Source organism: Anabrus simplex, chromosome 6, assembly GCF_040414725.1.
Source record: "Anabrus simplex isolate iqAnaSimp1 chromosome 6, ASM4041472v1, whole genome shotgun sequence".
In the NCBI taxonomy this organism is placed as follows: Eukaryota; Metazoa; Arthropoda; class Insecta; order Orthoptera; family Tettigoniidae; genus Anabrus; species Anabrus simplex.
The window spans coordinates 132,111,148-132,128,925 of NC_090270.1; the positions used below are offsets into that span (position 1 = coordinate 132,111,148).

General features: G+C 38.7%; 1 protein-coding gene across 1 annotated transcript in view; it reads right to left on the bottom strand.

Annotated features, from left to right (window-relative positions):
- The window catches only part of LOC136876191 (uncharacterized), a 39,178-nt gene extending 25,377 nt beyond the window's left edge, over window positions 1-13,801 (bottom strand). The window contains exons 1-2 of the mRNA XM_067149932.2: window positions 13,533-13,801; window positions 13,157-13,301 (exon numbers count right to left, since the gene is read on the bottom strand). Of these exons, the coding sequence (XP_067006033.1) occupies window positions 13,157-13,301; window positions 13,533-13,561 (174 nt within the window). The 5' untranslated portion in view covers window positions 13,562-13,801. The remainder of the gene's footprint in view (window positions 1-13,156; window positions 13,302-13,532) is intronic.
- Window positions 13,802-17,778: the final 3,977 nt, after the last annotated feature.

Consider the following 17,778-nt stretch of genomic DNA (forward strand, 5'->3'; position numbering starts at 1 on the left):
TCAAAAGTGTGCGGGTCTACCATCCCTGCACAGCATCTCCCCACCCAAACTGTAACACCAGGAGCATTGAAGTCCCCTTCAATTACAGCCTGGGGATTCTCTGAAGCCCATTAGATACAATTACATCTTAACTCTTCCATTCAACTTACATGTTCCCTCATCAATTCAAATTATTTTAAATAGGGAATCAATTAAATACTAATTTGCCTGATATTGTTCTTCATTGTAAGGAAAAAAATCTCATCGAAGGTTCAATGCAATATTTAACTCATTTGACAGCAATGACTACCATTAAATCACCATTAGGACTGGAGTTATACCATGCATATCTAAATGGCCCTAATTCTGCCTGCATTAAGAGACAATGCTATGGGAACAGGTGGGCACAGTAAGAGGTGGGGTGAAGTCAAAGACAATGGCACACCAAAGGAAGGGTGCAGTGGGGGCAGGCAAGAATGGTAGGGAACATACAAGAGCCAGTGGTGAACTACAGAACATTGTGAAGGAGATCTGCACGTGTGTGGAATTCCTGATCAGCTATGTTCTGGACAATGTTTCATTTACGTTCAAAACTGCCATCACCAACATTTGATCACAACCTTCAATAATCCTGATTATTATGCAAAGTTAATGAGCAAAATATTCTCGAAAGATACAGATGAGTTGACTGTGCCTAAAACTATACTGTTCCCCTCCCAAAAAAGATTCTACAATTCCTCTTAATCCACTCTCAATCATTTTTTCCAAAAGTCCATGAGAGAGCAGAGTAATTCCACAGTAGTTGATGCATTTCCATCTACTCCCCTTTTTCAACAACCATGCATAAAAATTGGGGAAATTCATCCAGATAGAATAATGTAATCAAGGCAGCATGAAGTCCTCCAAAAGTGTTTCTAAAAAGTCTTCAAACAAGAGATGGATAGGGAATATTATGTCAAGGATGGGAATTATGCCAATGACTAACAGAACAGACCCAAGATAATTGTGTAAGGATTAAGGAAATTACCATAAATCTCAGCAATGCAGAAAACGAAGTAAATAGTAATTCTGTACATTCTCGAGAACACATACAAAATGAAGGCTTCCTGGAGATTTAGATATATCAAAATTAATTGGAAGGAGAGTGAAAATGGAAATAAATTCAAGGTTGGAAGAGTGGTAAATAGAGAACAGTGTCATAAAGAAGCAGAAGTGGATGAAATTGGGCTAGAAATGATGCAGCAACAATGAGGGGGGAAAAAATGTCTAACTAGTATAATTAGCATCAGATATTCAAAAAGATGGGCCAAATCCATATCAACTGCCGGCCCCAATAAATTAGAAAACCAGAAAGAAGAAGATGAGTCGAGTTCCTATGAATTACTGGTATATAAAAGCAGTAAATGCACCAAAATACAAAGAGAACACTATTGCTGAATTAGGGGCTGCCTGGCCAAGGCGGTAAAGGTGTGCTCGGTTCACCTGAAAGGACGTGGGTTCGATTCCTGTCAAAAGTTGAAAAATTTAAGAAACAAGATTTCCACTTCTGGAGGTGCATATGGTCCTGAGATTCACTCAGCCTACACAAAAAAATGAGTATGAGGTCAATTCCTGGGGCCAAAGGCAGTCGGGCATAAAGCAAACCACTCTACCCCATTAAGTGCCGAGGTTACGGATAGTGGAAGCTTTTATCTTCCACCCCTCCAAGAGTCTTCATGGCCTGTATGGAGATGACTTTGCTTTTACCATTGCTGAACTAGAGAGGTATTCCATTCCAGGAGAAGAATTTACTTTTGTTTTTGCATGACTGGTAGAGAATTGGATAACAACTATGCTTTTAGACTGCAAAGGTAGGCAAGACCAATGTATGACCCAGGTATCTGAAAAATCTTGTGAACGTTTTCTGTGTGTATGGTTGCATATCTAGAGAACTCTGTAACAAAAATGCCCTGGGAAAAGGAAGTTGAGCCACGTTGACACATATACACACAATTTTATTTTTCTCTGTTAAGTCATCAGCCCAAAGGTTGATTGGATTCTCATATAATAGCACCAGAGGTTATGCTGTTGTAGGGAAACTGCAAAAACTGACAGCGGCCCCTAAATGAAGCATACTAGGTAAGATGAGATTGTTCGCCACTGCTTTCCTGATTGGGTCAGAAAGTGTTATTGCAGCACAACTGATCCTATGATTAGCACGTTTCGTAATATTCAGGTGCACTAGTTGTGCTCCATTACTCAGTACCACCCATACCAGAGCAGCTTCTGTATGGTCACAGCCATAGATGAGACTGGGACTTCAGCCGCGGCTACATTTTACTCTGGCTTGTGCCAAGGGACAAATGACAAAAAATACTATATCCATCATGAAACAGCAACAGGCATATTATTATTATTATTATTATTATTATTATTATTATCATCATCATCTACATATTAAAAGAGTTTATTAAAAACAGCTTTGGCAAATCCGTCCGTTCATTCTACTGGACCAATTTTATTCATTTGTGTTTCATTCTCTCCAGAAATACCTGCTGGTGAATCATGAGACATTGATAGGTCTCCAAGTTCAGCCAACTTTGAGTAATCATAAAATCAAATCATTAAATGACCACTCCAATAATTGCAGGTGAATGCTTAACCTAATCCTCACTACATTCTGTACTTAGCAGGTTGCTAAGCGACTAACACTTTCATTAATATTCTGATATATAATTTTCATCCTTAGTAATGCCACTGTGTGCAGCCATGTTTGATTACTGCCTGTGAAGCAGAGAGCATACACTTCCTCTGATCATGGAAGAATATTATTCCCTGCTAGATACACTGTGATTCTCTAACCTTTCCCAGCTTCCAAATATATTCAACAGATGGCAGAGCATTCTTAATAACTTACATGTTGCTAAGAGAAAAGTCTACATACAAACAGACCCCATCATGACATACGCCTTAGACATTATCTGGGAACACCTATTGGAGGATAACCTACTTACACTAGAAAGAGTGGAGGCCATGTATCTTAAAGTTCTCTGCTTGGCAAAAAAAACCCCACTCCTTCGAGACTAACCTATGGACTCACAAAACAACCGTTCTATATAAAAGAACTGCAATTAAAATACCACTGCCTTCTACAACACAATACCAAGGTGTACATCAAGAACTGAAGGATAAAAGCGTGAATATATGGATACATTTTTACCCAGCAAACGACATGACGACATCAGAATAGATAATGATGATCACAAACTGTGGCATACCATAACATGCTTCTTATTTATTCATGAATTGATGGTTATGAATTTCATGTTTTTGGTCCGTATTGAACAATATATAAGTAATAATAATAATAACTTAAATGTGGAAACATTTAAGTTATTATTATTATTACTTATTCATGAAACCGATGAAAAGGGCAAGCAAAACAATATGACTACGACAGGCATATCAAGAAGAATCATCTGACCTATTTATAACAAATACTGCGGAGCAGCAGGGGTCCTTTAGTTATTATTATTACTACTACTATTCACTAATTGGCCATCTGGGGACCACAGTAAGTTTTATTATACATTCTGGCATTAATTCAATTTATGTTTGATCCAGTAGGTTTTCATTATATCGCTGTGTCGAGCATGGCGTTCATTCGACCATTTTGCACCAGATGTCCATATCCCATCTGTAGGGGTGAAGTACAGTGGGGACTTCGAGGGCCCTGGGAATGCTACGGTAGCTGTGAAGGGTCTTCAAGAACTCTGAAAAGTGGTGGCAAAAAGGGCTCCGGGTAAGATGCAACAGGTCGTTAAGTAGGTTACGTAACAAAATGGTAATTTAAGAAAAAGGCAATGTAAATTTAAATTTTATAGCAGTTGTATAGTATTATTTGAAGTGATTCCACATACTGCACATGAGTTGATTATAGGTGTAAATACAGAAGATATTATAAGTATTGTAAATAATATAAATTTATTAAGTTTGAGCTGTGTGTTTAATAGAAAAATTGTTAGTGTAAATTGTATAATACAGGGTGTTTCAAAAAGAATATACGTATTACAAAGTATTATTTTTTCTAAACTATCGATCGCTGCGCCTCGGCTCGGCTATTGGAGAAACAAATACATAGTCTAGTTTATATTAATAGCCGCTAGATGTCAGTTGTCTTCTCTTTTGCTTGGTAATCGTCATATGTTTAAAACGGCTACTCCGCAGCAGAAATCATTTTGTGTTCTCGAGTTTGCGAAGTGCAATTCCGTGATTACAGTGCAAAGACGTTTCAGGTTGAGGTACCCAATTGATTCTCCGAATGGGTGGAACATTCGCAGATGATACAGACAGTTTGTAGATGTGTGTATATAAAGGAAAGAGTCCTGGCTGCCCTTGTGTTCCTGAAGAAAATACTGCACGAACTGAAACTGCTTTCCAACGTAGCCCTTCAAAATCAACTCCTCGTGCCAGTCGGGAGTTACAACTGCCTACAACAACAATTCGGCGTGTTTTGAGACAACGTCGGTTGGTTATGAAGCCGTACAAGTTACAGCTGTTACAACCTCTGCGTCCTGATAAACGCAAATGTGTGGCATTTTGTAATGAGATTCTTGATGCTATTGACAATGATAACACTTTCATACAATGCATTGTGTTCAGTGATGAAGCAACTTTCCATATTAGTGGTCAGGTGAACAAACACAATTTTCGAATTTGGGGCCTACAGAACCCACATGCAGTCATTGAACATGTATGAGATTGGCCCAAAAGTCAATGTGTTTTGTATGATATCCCGATCATCTGTTTACGGCCCATTCTTCTTTGATGGAAACATGGTTAACGGTCAGCAGTATCTCGCTATGTTACAAAACTGGTTGTTTCCGAGGATGCACAAAGACAACTTCATTTTTCACTGGAGTCGCCAAGTGCGTGAATATCTGAACGAAACTCTACCGAACCGTTGGATTGGTCGTCAAGGAGCTGGCGACTTAGCATGTCTCAGCTGGGTTCCACGGTCACCGGATTTGACACCCTGTGACTTCTTTCTGTGGGGTTTCGTTAAAGACAACGTTAATGTACCACCACTCCCACAGAACCTGGAAGAGTTGAAGAACCGGATCCGTACTGCCATAACATTAGTGACAAAGGACATGCTTGCCCAAGTATGGAAGGAATTTGGGTATTGATGTGATATTGCCCGTGTCGCTGATGGAGGACATATTGAACATCTGTAATCTGAACTTGAGAGGTTCATAAATATGTGTGTAAAGTTTCATATTCGTATGTCTTACAGCTTAATAAATATATGCATTCGAAATACGTATATTCTTTTTGAAACACCCTGTACTGTATTTTAAGAAAATGTCTTCTTTCCTTTTAATTTAAAATTTAGTGCTTAATAATAATGTATTACTTGTGCATCATTTGCCACTGAGGTAGACACCTCATTTGCAAATAAAGTGATTTTGATTTGATCTCTGAAAGTCTCAAAAGTCATAATGCTTGTTCTGAGGTCTCAAGTGCGTGTCTTCTGGTCATAGGCCCATTTCTTTGAGGTCTGATGCTAACGTACCAAGGAATTGTTATATTTGGTTTTGAGTCAAAATTGTTAAAAATGCATTTTGTCCAATAATGGACAATGGATAATTATTATTATGTCCGCTTCTGTGGTATAGTGGTTAGAGTGATCAGCTGCCATCCCCAGAGGCCTGGGTTTGATTCCTGGCTCTGCCACGAAATTTGAAAAATGATACGAGGGCTGGAACGGGGTCCACTCAGCCTTGGGGAGTCAAATGAGTAAAGGGGTGTTCGATTCTCAGCCATCCTCAAAGTGTTTTTCTGTGGTTTCCCACTTCTCCTCCAGGCAAATGCCGGGATGGTACCTAACTTAAGGCCACGGCCGCTTCCTTCCCTATCCATTTCAAACTTCCCATCCTCCAACAAGGCCCCTGTTCAGCATAGCTGGTAAGGCTGCCTGGGTGAGGTACTGGTCTTCCTGTTGTATCCCCTAACCCAAAGTCTCATGCTCCAGGACACTGCCCTTGAGGTGGTAGAGGAGGGATCCCTCGCTGAGTCCAAAGGAAAAAACCAACCCTGGAGGGTAAACAGATTAAGAAAGAAAGAAATTCTTATGATTATTGTTATTAGAGGCTTGATAAACGCTAACGGAAAGGTGATTCACACAGACAGAATGCTAACAATTGGCCTGCAGAGATTTTATGATAAAATAAATTCTTGATTCAAAGAAGTTATGGTAATCAGAGAAGTTGTAATTTTTTTTAACTTTCATAATTCATATGGATGATTTACTGAAATAGAAGGGTATTTATTTAGGTGGGTATCTTAGAAATGTTGACGACATGGTTATAATGGGAGACTGTATCATAATCTTGCAGTCAATGTTCAATCTGAAGAGAGATGCAGGAAGCAAAGAATGAAAGTCAGCATTTACTACATTACAACTTCAGAAGAGAAAAACATGAGAAGTTAGAATGCTCAGTAGAAACTACTAAAGTAGTAAGCACGGGCCATTTCAAATACAGAGGATTTTCAACCAAAAATCATCTAGACATTAAATTAAGGTGTAGGCAAGCAAACCAATTGAGTTTTGTAATATGCGATTTTCAGTATTTTGTATGAAAGCAGTGGGTTTACAGCCCAAATTATCCATAAATTGTTACCTGGGCCCAATTTCCAATATAGGGTTGAAAGTTGAGTGGACATCAGATAATTTTCAGCAGAAGAAAATGGACATGAAAACTGAAATGAAAATATATGAAGGTGTGCATATGAATCAGCTTCCATGGTGAGGCTATGAGAGGCAAATCTTAAATGGTAGCTTATCTCAGAAGTAAACAAGACTTGCCTATAGAGGGAGAAAGAATCAGTACGGAATCTTGGATATGATGTTTGGAATCTGAATAAAATAGTTTCAGTGTAAGATATATGGAAGCAAAAAGGTCATCGTAAGAGCTGCGAATACAATATTTATGGAGGAATTAGAGTTCATTCACAAAGGCTTGAAGACTAAAAGCTGTAAGGCAAAACAGTCCATGATGAAAACATTTAGGCTATATTTCTTAAAACACTAATACTCAAGGTCAATAAATACATTGATAAGAAAAAGATAAAGCATGCAACACTTCACATTTTGCAAAAAAAGTTATTTACTTAAATCAATACCTAACTTGTGTGTGTGTTTACGATTGTCATTTTAATCACAACTAATGAGATATACAGAGCAATTTTTCCTGGCAGAAATGAGAGTTTACAGCAAATGATTTACAGGGATAACATTTTTTTTTTGTTTGTGTAAAATTCACCCTTGTTTGTATCAAAATTTAACATTGTTTAAGGATAGGTCATTTCCTTTCGCTCAAATGTTATGGTTATAACTGCACTGTATTATTTGCACCATTGTGCACACTTTCAGAAACGTGTGTTGCCAAATCTGATATGAATCACAGCTTTTTTTTTTTTGCTAGTTGTTTTACGTCGCACCGACTCAGATAGGTCTTATGGCGACGATGGGATAGGGAAGGGCTAGGAGTGGGAAGGAAGTGGCCGTGGCCTTAATTAAGGTACAGCCCCAGCATTCGCCTGGTGTGAAAATGGGAAACCACGGAAAACCATCTTCAGGGCTGCCGACAGTGGGGTTCGAACCTACTATCTCCCGAATACTGGATACTGGCCGCACTTAAGCGACTGCAGCTATCGAGCTCGGTGAATCACAGCTTCAAGCCTTTGAGGCATACTCCTCATTAGTGCTGCCATGTCCTCTTGAGGAATGAGATCTCATTCTTCTTGATGGACTTCCCACAGCTCCTGCATAGTCTCTGAGCACTTTTCTTCCAAAAATGTCCCATAGATGTTCAAGTGGGTTGAGATCCAGACTGAGTGCATGCCACTGCATCAACTGGATCCCTACTTTGTTGAGATACTAAAAGACACATCTTGCCACACGAGGGTGCACACTGTTCTGCATTAGGAGAAAATCTTCACCAATGAATGGTGCAAAAGAACACATTATTCCAGGATTTCATCAATGTAGGAATGGGCCGTAAGTGACCCACCTTCCACAAAGACGAACTCTGTTCGGCTGGCAGCCAAGGAGATGCCTGCCCAAACCATTACAGGAATGCCACTGCAAGCTACACGTGAAGAAAATCTCCTCCACACCCTTTCTTGTCCATCTGGGGATCTGACGCTAAACAGAGATTCAACCATGAAGAGAACTATTTCCCCATTGTTCATCAACCCAGTCCCAATGATCTCTTGTGAAACATAAGCGACTCTGTCAATGTTGACGCATTAGATCTGGGCCAGTAGTAGGTCTTCTGGAGTAGAGTTCAGCATCACATAACCTATTCCTCACTGTCTACTCTCCGACATTCACATCTTGTACCTGTTCAAGCCGACTTGTTGCTTGAACCGCAGTATTGTGCCAGTCATGCAAAATTAGAAGGTGCAAGAATTGGTTATCCTTTGCAGAAGTTGACTTTCTCCTACCAGATCCTGGCCTGTGAGAGTATGAACCCAGTTCCCAATACCTCTGCATGGTAAATGAAATTGTTGATGGACGACAGTGTTAACAACTCAGCCACATAATGCAAGCTGCATCCATCCTCTACCAACACTACTGCCCAAGTGTCATCCTCTGAGCTCAACGGCATCTTCTGTCCCATAAGTGCTCTTTAACATCTAGTAGAAGGTCCGAGAATTCCCTTCCTCACACATGGAAGAAACAATTAGGGTATGGAAACAAAGACATGCATTCTTGTGATAGAATTAATTTTCAGCTGCATAACACCACACTTTGGGATGATGTATGCCTATTGTCGAGTTAGGAGAGCATGTAAAATGTTAAAATTCATATATCTCAGTTTCTCAAATATCTTGAGCTGATGCATTTTTTTTTTTTTTTTTCTCATCAGTGTAACATGTTACATAATATCTTCTTGGAGGTTGATGACCTCAATTTTAAGGCTCCTTAATCTGGCTCTTCAATAATCTATATATATAAAATGAGAGTTTTGTCTGTACATTGCTCAGAATTTGGAAATAATGGTATTTCTGTATTGGACATGTCCACAGTAACAAGAAAATGCACTTTTTACTTTTCCGTAATTTCTGTCTGTCTGTATTTAGACGCATCACGAGAAAAAAGGCTCAAGAAAATCGGTATGTAAAGTCGGGGGATGAGCCACTACAATCTAGGCTATAAATCATTTTATTCACGCTGAGTGAAATGGTAGTTTAGGGGAAGGCCTAAAATTCAATTCTCAAATATTTCTATTATTAGTGGTCCTATCGATAAATACTACATAACTAAAGTTATATAGAATTAAATTTCCGATAATTTGTGTCTTATACATTGTTATCCTACCGGCTATGATAGCACAGATATTCATGAATTTCAATTTTTGTTGCTAAGTCCACATCAACGCCGAACCGCGAGAAAATAGGTGAAAATAATTTAATTAAAATCGGTATATAGAGTCGGGGAAGAAGAAACTATAGTCTAAGCTATAAACAGTTTTACTGACCCTGGATGAAATGGTAGTTTAGGGGTAGGCGCCTAAAACGGAATTTTTAAATATCTATGTTATTGGTCATATAGAAAAGTACTACATAACAAAAGGTATAGAGAATACAATTTCTGATAATTTATGTTTTATTAATTTTGTATTTCAGAACCGAAAGAAAACTAAATGTGAAGGCCCACAATATGTAAAGCGCATAACATTAATCAACAATGACATGTTTGTTATGATGTTCTTTGCCTCTTATGGTGCCCTCAACTCCGATAGACGGGATTACTGTTGCGTACTGAGTATAACAGCCTGACTGAATATTGGCGGGAAATACCTGGGGAGTTAGAAAACATTTTTCATCAGCATGCCATCTCTCTGGTTCATACATTGTCTGATACTGCTGGTATGTAACACACTGGTTCATCATAGTATTCCAGCTATTCGATCCCTACTCTGACACGCTCGATCCCTACACTGACACGCTCTGTTTTGAATGAGCAGTGTGCACGTTTGGCAGAGGCTCACTTAGTAATAGTAGTATGACTGGTTTAGAATTACAATTTAGGCCTATTCCAAATTGTAGCACTACAGTTCACTAAATAGGCCTAACTCAAATTCAACCCTGAAGAGAGCCGTTTCTTAAGAAAAGCGTCTTCCTCTTTACTTTTATTAAATTCTACATTCATTTTATTCCACATTAGCAGTTAAGAGGGGTTTTCTACACTGGCTTGGAGGAAAAATTTGCCTCCAAGTCAGATAGATTTTTCCGCTGTCAGTGTAGTGAAATGAGATTTTCTGACTCATCAGGTACTCCTAGGAAACAGATTAATAAAAGGGCATAGATTTTCCTTGGGACTCTCCACTATTCAATCCCCCCCTCGCCGAAAATTGTCGAAGACTGTTCACGGATCATGACTGTCAGCGACTTGGTCATTCCAGCTCTGGAACATTGGACTGTTAGATCGGCAGTGTAGTACTGTTCGTTAAAAGTGAGAAAATGCACGATTTTTCATTTGATTGAGCATTTCATATTGCTTTTAATTGTGCTATTCCTACTGACGTCATTTTAATGACCTATGTTTATTCCACTTGGGAAAACCACTAAGACAGTCTTTCGGAGGATGTAAAAAAGCAGGTGGAGAGTGTCTGCCATTATAATGAGAACTCCCCAACCCAATCTTCATACGAGAAAAGACGTTTGGTGACTTCCCCATCGCGTTTCTAGGATAACGTTAAAAGCTATGCAATATAATACAATCTTGCTCACAAGGTGTACACTACCTAACCTAGAATTCTGTATACAATGTAGAATTCCGTAGCGAAGCATGGGTACATCAGCTAGTAGTCACCTACACTCTCCCTCAGAGGATCAGCAATAGTGCGTTGGCTTTTGTATTCCAAGATAGTGGGTTCAAACCTGGCAGAGGTAGGTGGATCTTCTCCTCCTCCTTGCCTTTTCCCAATTACCTGGAGTAGGCTCTCTGCATGGATGTAGCCCATTTTTACAGACGGATGCCTTTCTTGACACCAACCCTCTGTGGAGGGGTGAAGTAGTTGGAATTCTGAAGTGTGCAAAAAGAAAGTTCATTCAATACTACATCTCATACAATGTCTGCAAGTTAAAGATCCCTAGTGACACTGTTGACGTTTTCCCAACAAAAGTAATTAAAACTCGGCCATACATCACCATACAAAGTCCTGGTTTCTCTACCATCTGGCAGAGTAAAATGGAATGTAGAAATTGACACGCAGTTAGATCAAATGGCATCAAGTAAAAATTGTCTGGAAAATGGTAGCTGAGGTCTTACATTGATGATTATTATTATAATTTTTATAATTATTATCATGTAAACTTCAATTTATATGATGCTGGCAGTACAAAAAAACGATTAGGGCCACAAGAAAAACTACAGTAGGGTCCTGGTATGATTTTTAATTATCCTCGCACTATTGTGTCCAATGATTTTCAGGAGGTTATTGCTAACAAGGTCTTCATTAGAAGTGAATATTACCTACTAATTTTTGGAGAAGCTATCATTTACAAGAAGAAATATTAATTAGGTCTACTCAGGATACATTATGGGGCTTTTTGAAAGTACTAAAAATGGAATTTCTAGGGCACAAATTAAAGAAAGATTGAATTGGATTACAGAACTAAAGAATATGTATTGAAAGCACATTATCATCTTAACAAACCAAGAAGAGTACCGAAGTATTTCAGTCTGTTAAAGCACTGACCAGTGTGACATTTCCTTATGGACTTATGATGATTATTGTTTTAAGGAAAAATAATTCCTCAAAGACTCTGGAGACAAGTGGGTTTAGATCTGACCATCGATTATCCTCAAAATGGTGCAACACTAATTCCCTACAATAGTTATATCAAGCCACTGCTGCTCTGCCTCTAATGCTATCCCCATCAATTATGAATACGTGTACTGAAACAGTCACTACAATAACAGATTTTATCGGACAGAATACATAAAAGCAGGAACTACATGCAAACTGATGATTACAATATACTAAAATTCTGAATAGAAAAAACTAACTTTATTTTAGAGCAAATGAGATTACTTTTTGTGTGAAAAATTTATGTCAAAAGTACCTCCTGAAGGCTTTATTAGACTGATGTTCTGCCTAACATGACTCAACCACCTTACAAGGTATTTCTAGACTAACTTAATTCAGTAAATAATCTGATTTGTAAAATGAAACACCCTTCACCACATTTGGAGCTGAAACATCTTAGGATGTAGGTTCTAAAAATAACAATATAATTAGAAATCATATGTTTTGATAGTTTTTGAATTTCAAATCTTGAAGCATGACAGTTATTTAAATATTCAGGTTGTTGTTAACAGGATTGAAAGAGAAAATAGCAGTTGCAAGTAATGAATAATATTTTCATTGTAAATATTATGTGCTCATGAAAATAGACACAACCTAGAAATAGTTACACAGACCTTTTTGTTCTCATATATGGTACTTCGTGCAAAATGCAATTCTGCTTCATACAAACCCTAATTAACTACACAGACCTAAAATGCAACTTGGTAATGTGAAGCTACTTGCAGATATGATATAGTACAGTAGTTAAATGAGGTTTGCAGTCTTTAATGACTTAAACAACATACTTTCTCTTTCTATACTGAATCAACATACACAGCTAAAAACTTCTGAACTTAATTTTGATTTCTAAGGAATGAAGGTGACCCTATTCCCAGTACTACTTTGCACTTCATTGTAGTTAACTTGACAACAAATTTTAGCAACCAAATCTAAAGACCTACACTGGAAGAGGATAAATAATATGGTATCGTACCATAATAATGACATGTTTCATGAAACTGCTTGTTGGTTGGGAGAAATTAGATGTTTGCATGCAGGGGTGGGCATCATTAATATACTGTACTTTATTTCAAGGTTGTAGTTAACTTAACAACAAATTTTAGCAACCAAATCTAAAGACCTACACTGGAAGAGGATTAATAATATGGTTTTGTACCATAATGATGACATGCTTCATGAAACTGCTTGCTGGTTGGGAGAAATTAGATGTGTGCATGCAGGGGTGGGCATCATTAATATACTGTACTTTATTTCAAGGTTTATCACGCGTACAATAAAGCAACTTCCCTACATCCATAAAAAGTGGTCTTAACCTGTTCTAATGCAGAATGCTTAGGCAGCAGATGTCCTAAGCCAATGCAACAGTTTCCGTTATTTATGTGTAGATTGTTGATACGTTTGGAAAGTGGCATAAAATCACAGCATTCTTCTTCACAGTTGTTGCTACGAACACGCTTTCTAAAAGAAAAGAAAATATTATATCAGACCTTTAAGACGGACCTTTTTTTTTTTTTTTTTTTTACAATGTGTTTACAGTTTACGATATACATGAAACTGAACCCGAGTTCAACGTATGGAATCTAGAAATAAATTAGTGGTTTAAAGCATGATTAATGTAGACCTCAAGTTTAAAGGTAATATGACAATTCGATATCATAACCTTAAAGGTCTCATAAATTATAAGCTCACCTGCTACTAGGTAATGGTTGAGTCATCATATTGAATTTGAACTCGAATAATTTAAATGACGAATGAATACTCAAGTATGTATATCCTTCATCTATTACGGGAAACCTGTTCTATGTTACAGCTTTCATTGTCAGATGTCGGAAGCACGTCGTATAAATAAAGTGTGGATGAGACTGGTTCCATGCAGTTGGTAATAATCCTCAGCCACCAACTTATATCCTCTGGTTTCCGTCTTCTTTTTTTTTTTTAAGATGTTCTTTTTATTTAACTACATGTCTGTAGAGTGGTGCACCCTATTCACATAACAACGAACTCTTAACAGAAACCGAATCCTGAACGTAAAACCTGAACAGGTTTTTCAGTGTGTTTTTTTTTTTTTACTTGGTTTTTACCTATGTCTCCTTTTACAAAGAGTCAAAGATTTATCACAGGTAAATTGGATTTTCACTTTAATGGATCTTGTTTATGTGTCAACAATTTTTCGTGGTTCATTTCAGGATAATTAATAAATAATATTTATTTATTTCTCCAATATTTTAATTGAAAACTAGTTTTAAGAGAAATTTAATAACGTTTCGGGAGAACCGATAATATTTTACTCCAGTAAAATAAATCGTTGCATGTAACTACTTACGACGTAAATTACACCCGGAAGATTGGGTTTTGAACACAAATCTAGAGCTGGGAACGGTAGGAGCGGCGCGGAGCAGTTGTTTTCGCTCTTCCTCCGGAGACCTCCGGTAGTCCTCCGATTGAATTCACTGGCGGAAAATTCAAAATAAATTATAATTATAAATCCAAAATCCAGTAACCAAGAAGAGTCCTAATCTATGCATTACAAGGAAAGTGTGTATGCCTGTCATAGAGGGTGGAAAAGAAGACTTGAAAAGAGTACCACAGATGATAAATGAAGGAATGATTGACGCTGCACTGGATAGTGTTCTGAACCTCATAAAGAAAGCACAAATCAGGAAGACTCCGAGGATCGCCAAACCATGGTTCGACAAGGAGTGCTACACGGCCAGACAAGATACTCTGAACCTTTTACACAAGGCACGGAAAACAGGTGGGGAATCCACATATGCTGAGTATGCAGTGAAAAGGAAAACATATAAGGAACTACTCAAACAAAAGAAGGCGCACTACCTAGAAGAAAAGGCTAAATTGCAAGCTCAAGATGCTATGAAAGACCCTTACATTGCTCTCAAACAACGAGCTACGTGCCCTTCTCCAGAATTTCCAATAGCTACATGGGAGAAACATTTCTCGGAGATCCTTAATCAGCAAAATCTCGACATAGCCCTCCCACTTCGAGAAAATCTACATTGTACAACAAGACCTATTGATCAGGAGGAAGTCAAAACTGCTATCCAGTCCATGAAAAATAAGAAGGCAGTTGGCCCAGATGGAGTTTTCAATGAAAATCTGAAAGATACCTGTGACATTCTGCTTCATACATGGACCACTCTGTTCAACGCGTGTTTGACGACAGGGAAAATACCCGAAGGTTGGAGACAGTCGCATATCAAAATGCTCTTCAAAGGCAAAGGAGACAGGGATGACCCTGATTCGTATAGAGGCATTGCCCTCGAAAACAACATTTATAAGACCTATGTCAAGATCCTAGAGAACAGACTAATTGCAGAAACAGGAGCTATGATCCCCGAACTCCAATTTGGTTTCATGAAAGGAAGAGGGACATTACATGCAGTCAAGAATCTCTTGGACAATATACGTGAATCAATGAGGTGGTCAAAGGGGAAATTTTATGTAATCTTTGTAGACTTTAAAAAGGCTTTTGACCTCTTAAACAGAGAAATACTCCTTAGAAAACTAGCGAATATGATTGGAGCAGACAACCCACTAACCATAGCCATAAACAACATCCTTGCTTACAACAGGGTCACGATACAAGATGGCAAAGCGTCCTCAGCAGCCATTATACAAAGCAACGGGGTACTTCAAGGGGACCCCCTTAGTCCGATACTATTTAACATAGCCTTAGCAGATATCTCAAATATCATCCACAAAACATCGGTTGTGATGTACCAGTATGCAGATGACATAGCAATAGGATCGAACAACAGAGATGACCTACAAGCTGTAATGGATAAACTCGATAAGTATGCCGACATGAATAGTCTCATAATCAACAGAAATAAAACAGTGCAAATGGTTTTCCGGAAAGGAGGGAGAATAGCAGCAAATGACAAGATAACAAGCAGTGAAACAGCCCTGGAAGTTGTGAATTCATTCAAATACTTGGGAATTACGCTCCAGCCCTCTTCTACTTCTTTCAGAATTCATATAAGAGAAAGGTCATTGGCAGCCATAAGAAATATGTATGATTTGAAGGAACCCACTAAACTGTCTCTAAATACAGCCATGACGCTGTTCTATGCAAAGGTTCTACCTGCCCTGACATACGGTTTGGAGCTAATTTGGGAACATCTAACTCTATCTGACCTTAGAGTTATTGAGAATGTCAAGGCTAGATTCTTGAAAAGAATTTTGGGTATTTCCAAAATGTCACAGTCAAGACTTGCTTATGAGCTAGCCAGAGAAACCTTCCTTATGGAAGACATAAGAATGAGACTACAATTACCCTCCACACGACAAGAACAGGAACTACTTCATATTAGACTAAGAAAACGAGCGGAAATTGACTTGGAATTCTACGGGACGGACGCAATGATTAATCGAAGCTGGACTGGGCCGAACAACGAACTGAGGAGTGCTCTGAATAGACTGGCCATACATGGTTTCCATCACAAACTGTGCGTACGACCGGGTTTTCATGACCCATCTGTGCAGTGCGTGTGCGTGTTATGTAACAAACGATGTGAACGATACCATTTTAGTGTATGCAGCAAAAGAACAGCTTCCTTATTGGATTACTCTAAAATGTAATGCACATTTGTGCGCTATTTCTTCTTATTTATAAAATTCAAATGCTTTAATGTGGGCAATGTTGTAACGGTGATCTTGGGTGGAATTACTATTTAGGTTTCAGTAGGGCCTACTAATTCCACAGATGCATCCGATTCATGTGTTCTTTTTACGTTTGTCATTCAAATGCTGCTGCAGTCGTTTCAAGATTGCCGCATTATTTGTTACGCTATGAATAACAGATTTTGATCTGTTGAAATTCAGTTTGCAATAGGTGCAGGTGTATAGAATAATGTAGATTGAATATTGCCATACATTATGCCCTTGCAAATGCATTTACAATATTATTAATAGTAAAAGTAATAATTATATCTCATTGCATTTGAACATGTATTACCGGTATATACGATGCTCTTACATGAATTATACTCGTAGCTCATTTATTATTGAAGAGAAAGAAGGGATTGGAATTTTTTATATGCTGTACTGGGATGAGTAGTTCAGACGGTAGAGCGCTGGCCTTCTGAGCTCCAGTTTGCGGATTCAATTCCGACTTTGATCGGTGGTACTTGAAGGTGCTCAAATACGACAGCCTCATATCGGGAGGTTAAAAAACTCCTGTGGGACAAAATGCCGGCACCTCGACGTCGCAGGAAACCACAGAAGTGGTTAGTGAGACGTACAATAGAATAATAATAATAATAATAATAATAATAATAATAATAATGACAATAACAATAATAATCTTTATTTCCGTTTACCCTCCAGGGTTGGTTTTACCTTCGGACTCATTGATTGATCCCATCTCTACCGCCTTAAGGGCAGTGTCCTGGAGTGCAAGACTTTGGGTCGGGGATACTTTTTTTTTTTTTTTTTTTTACAATTTGTTTGACGTCGCACCGACACAGATAGGTCTTATTGCGACGCTAGGATACGAAAGGCCTGGAAGTGGGAAGGAAGCGGCCATGGCCTTAATTAAGGTGCCCAGCATTTGCCTGGTGTGAAAATGGGAAAACCACCTTAAAGGCTGCCAACAGTGGAGCTCGAACCCACTATCTTCCGGATGCAAGCTCACAGCTGTGCGCCCCTAACCGCACGGCCAACTCGCCCGTTGGTCCGGGATACAGCTGGGAAGGAGGACCAGTACCTCGCCCAGGCGACCTCACTTGCTATGCTGAACAGGGGCCTTGTGGGGGGATGGGATGATGAGAAGGGATAGACAAGGAAGAGGGAAGGAGGCGGCCATGGCTTTACATTAGGTACCATCCCAGCATTTACCTGGAGGAGAATGGGGAAACCATGGAAAATCACTTCGGGAATGACTGAGCGGGAATCGAAACCCTCCTCTACTCAGTTG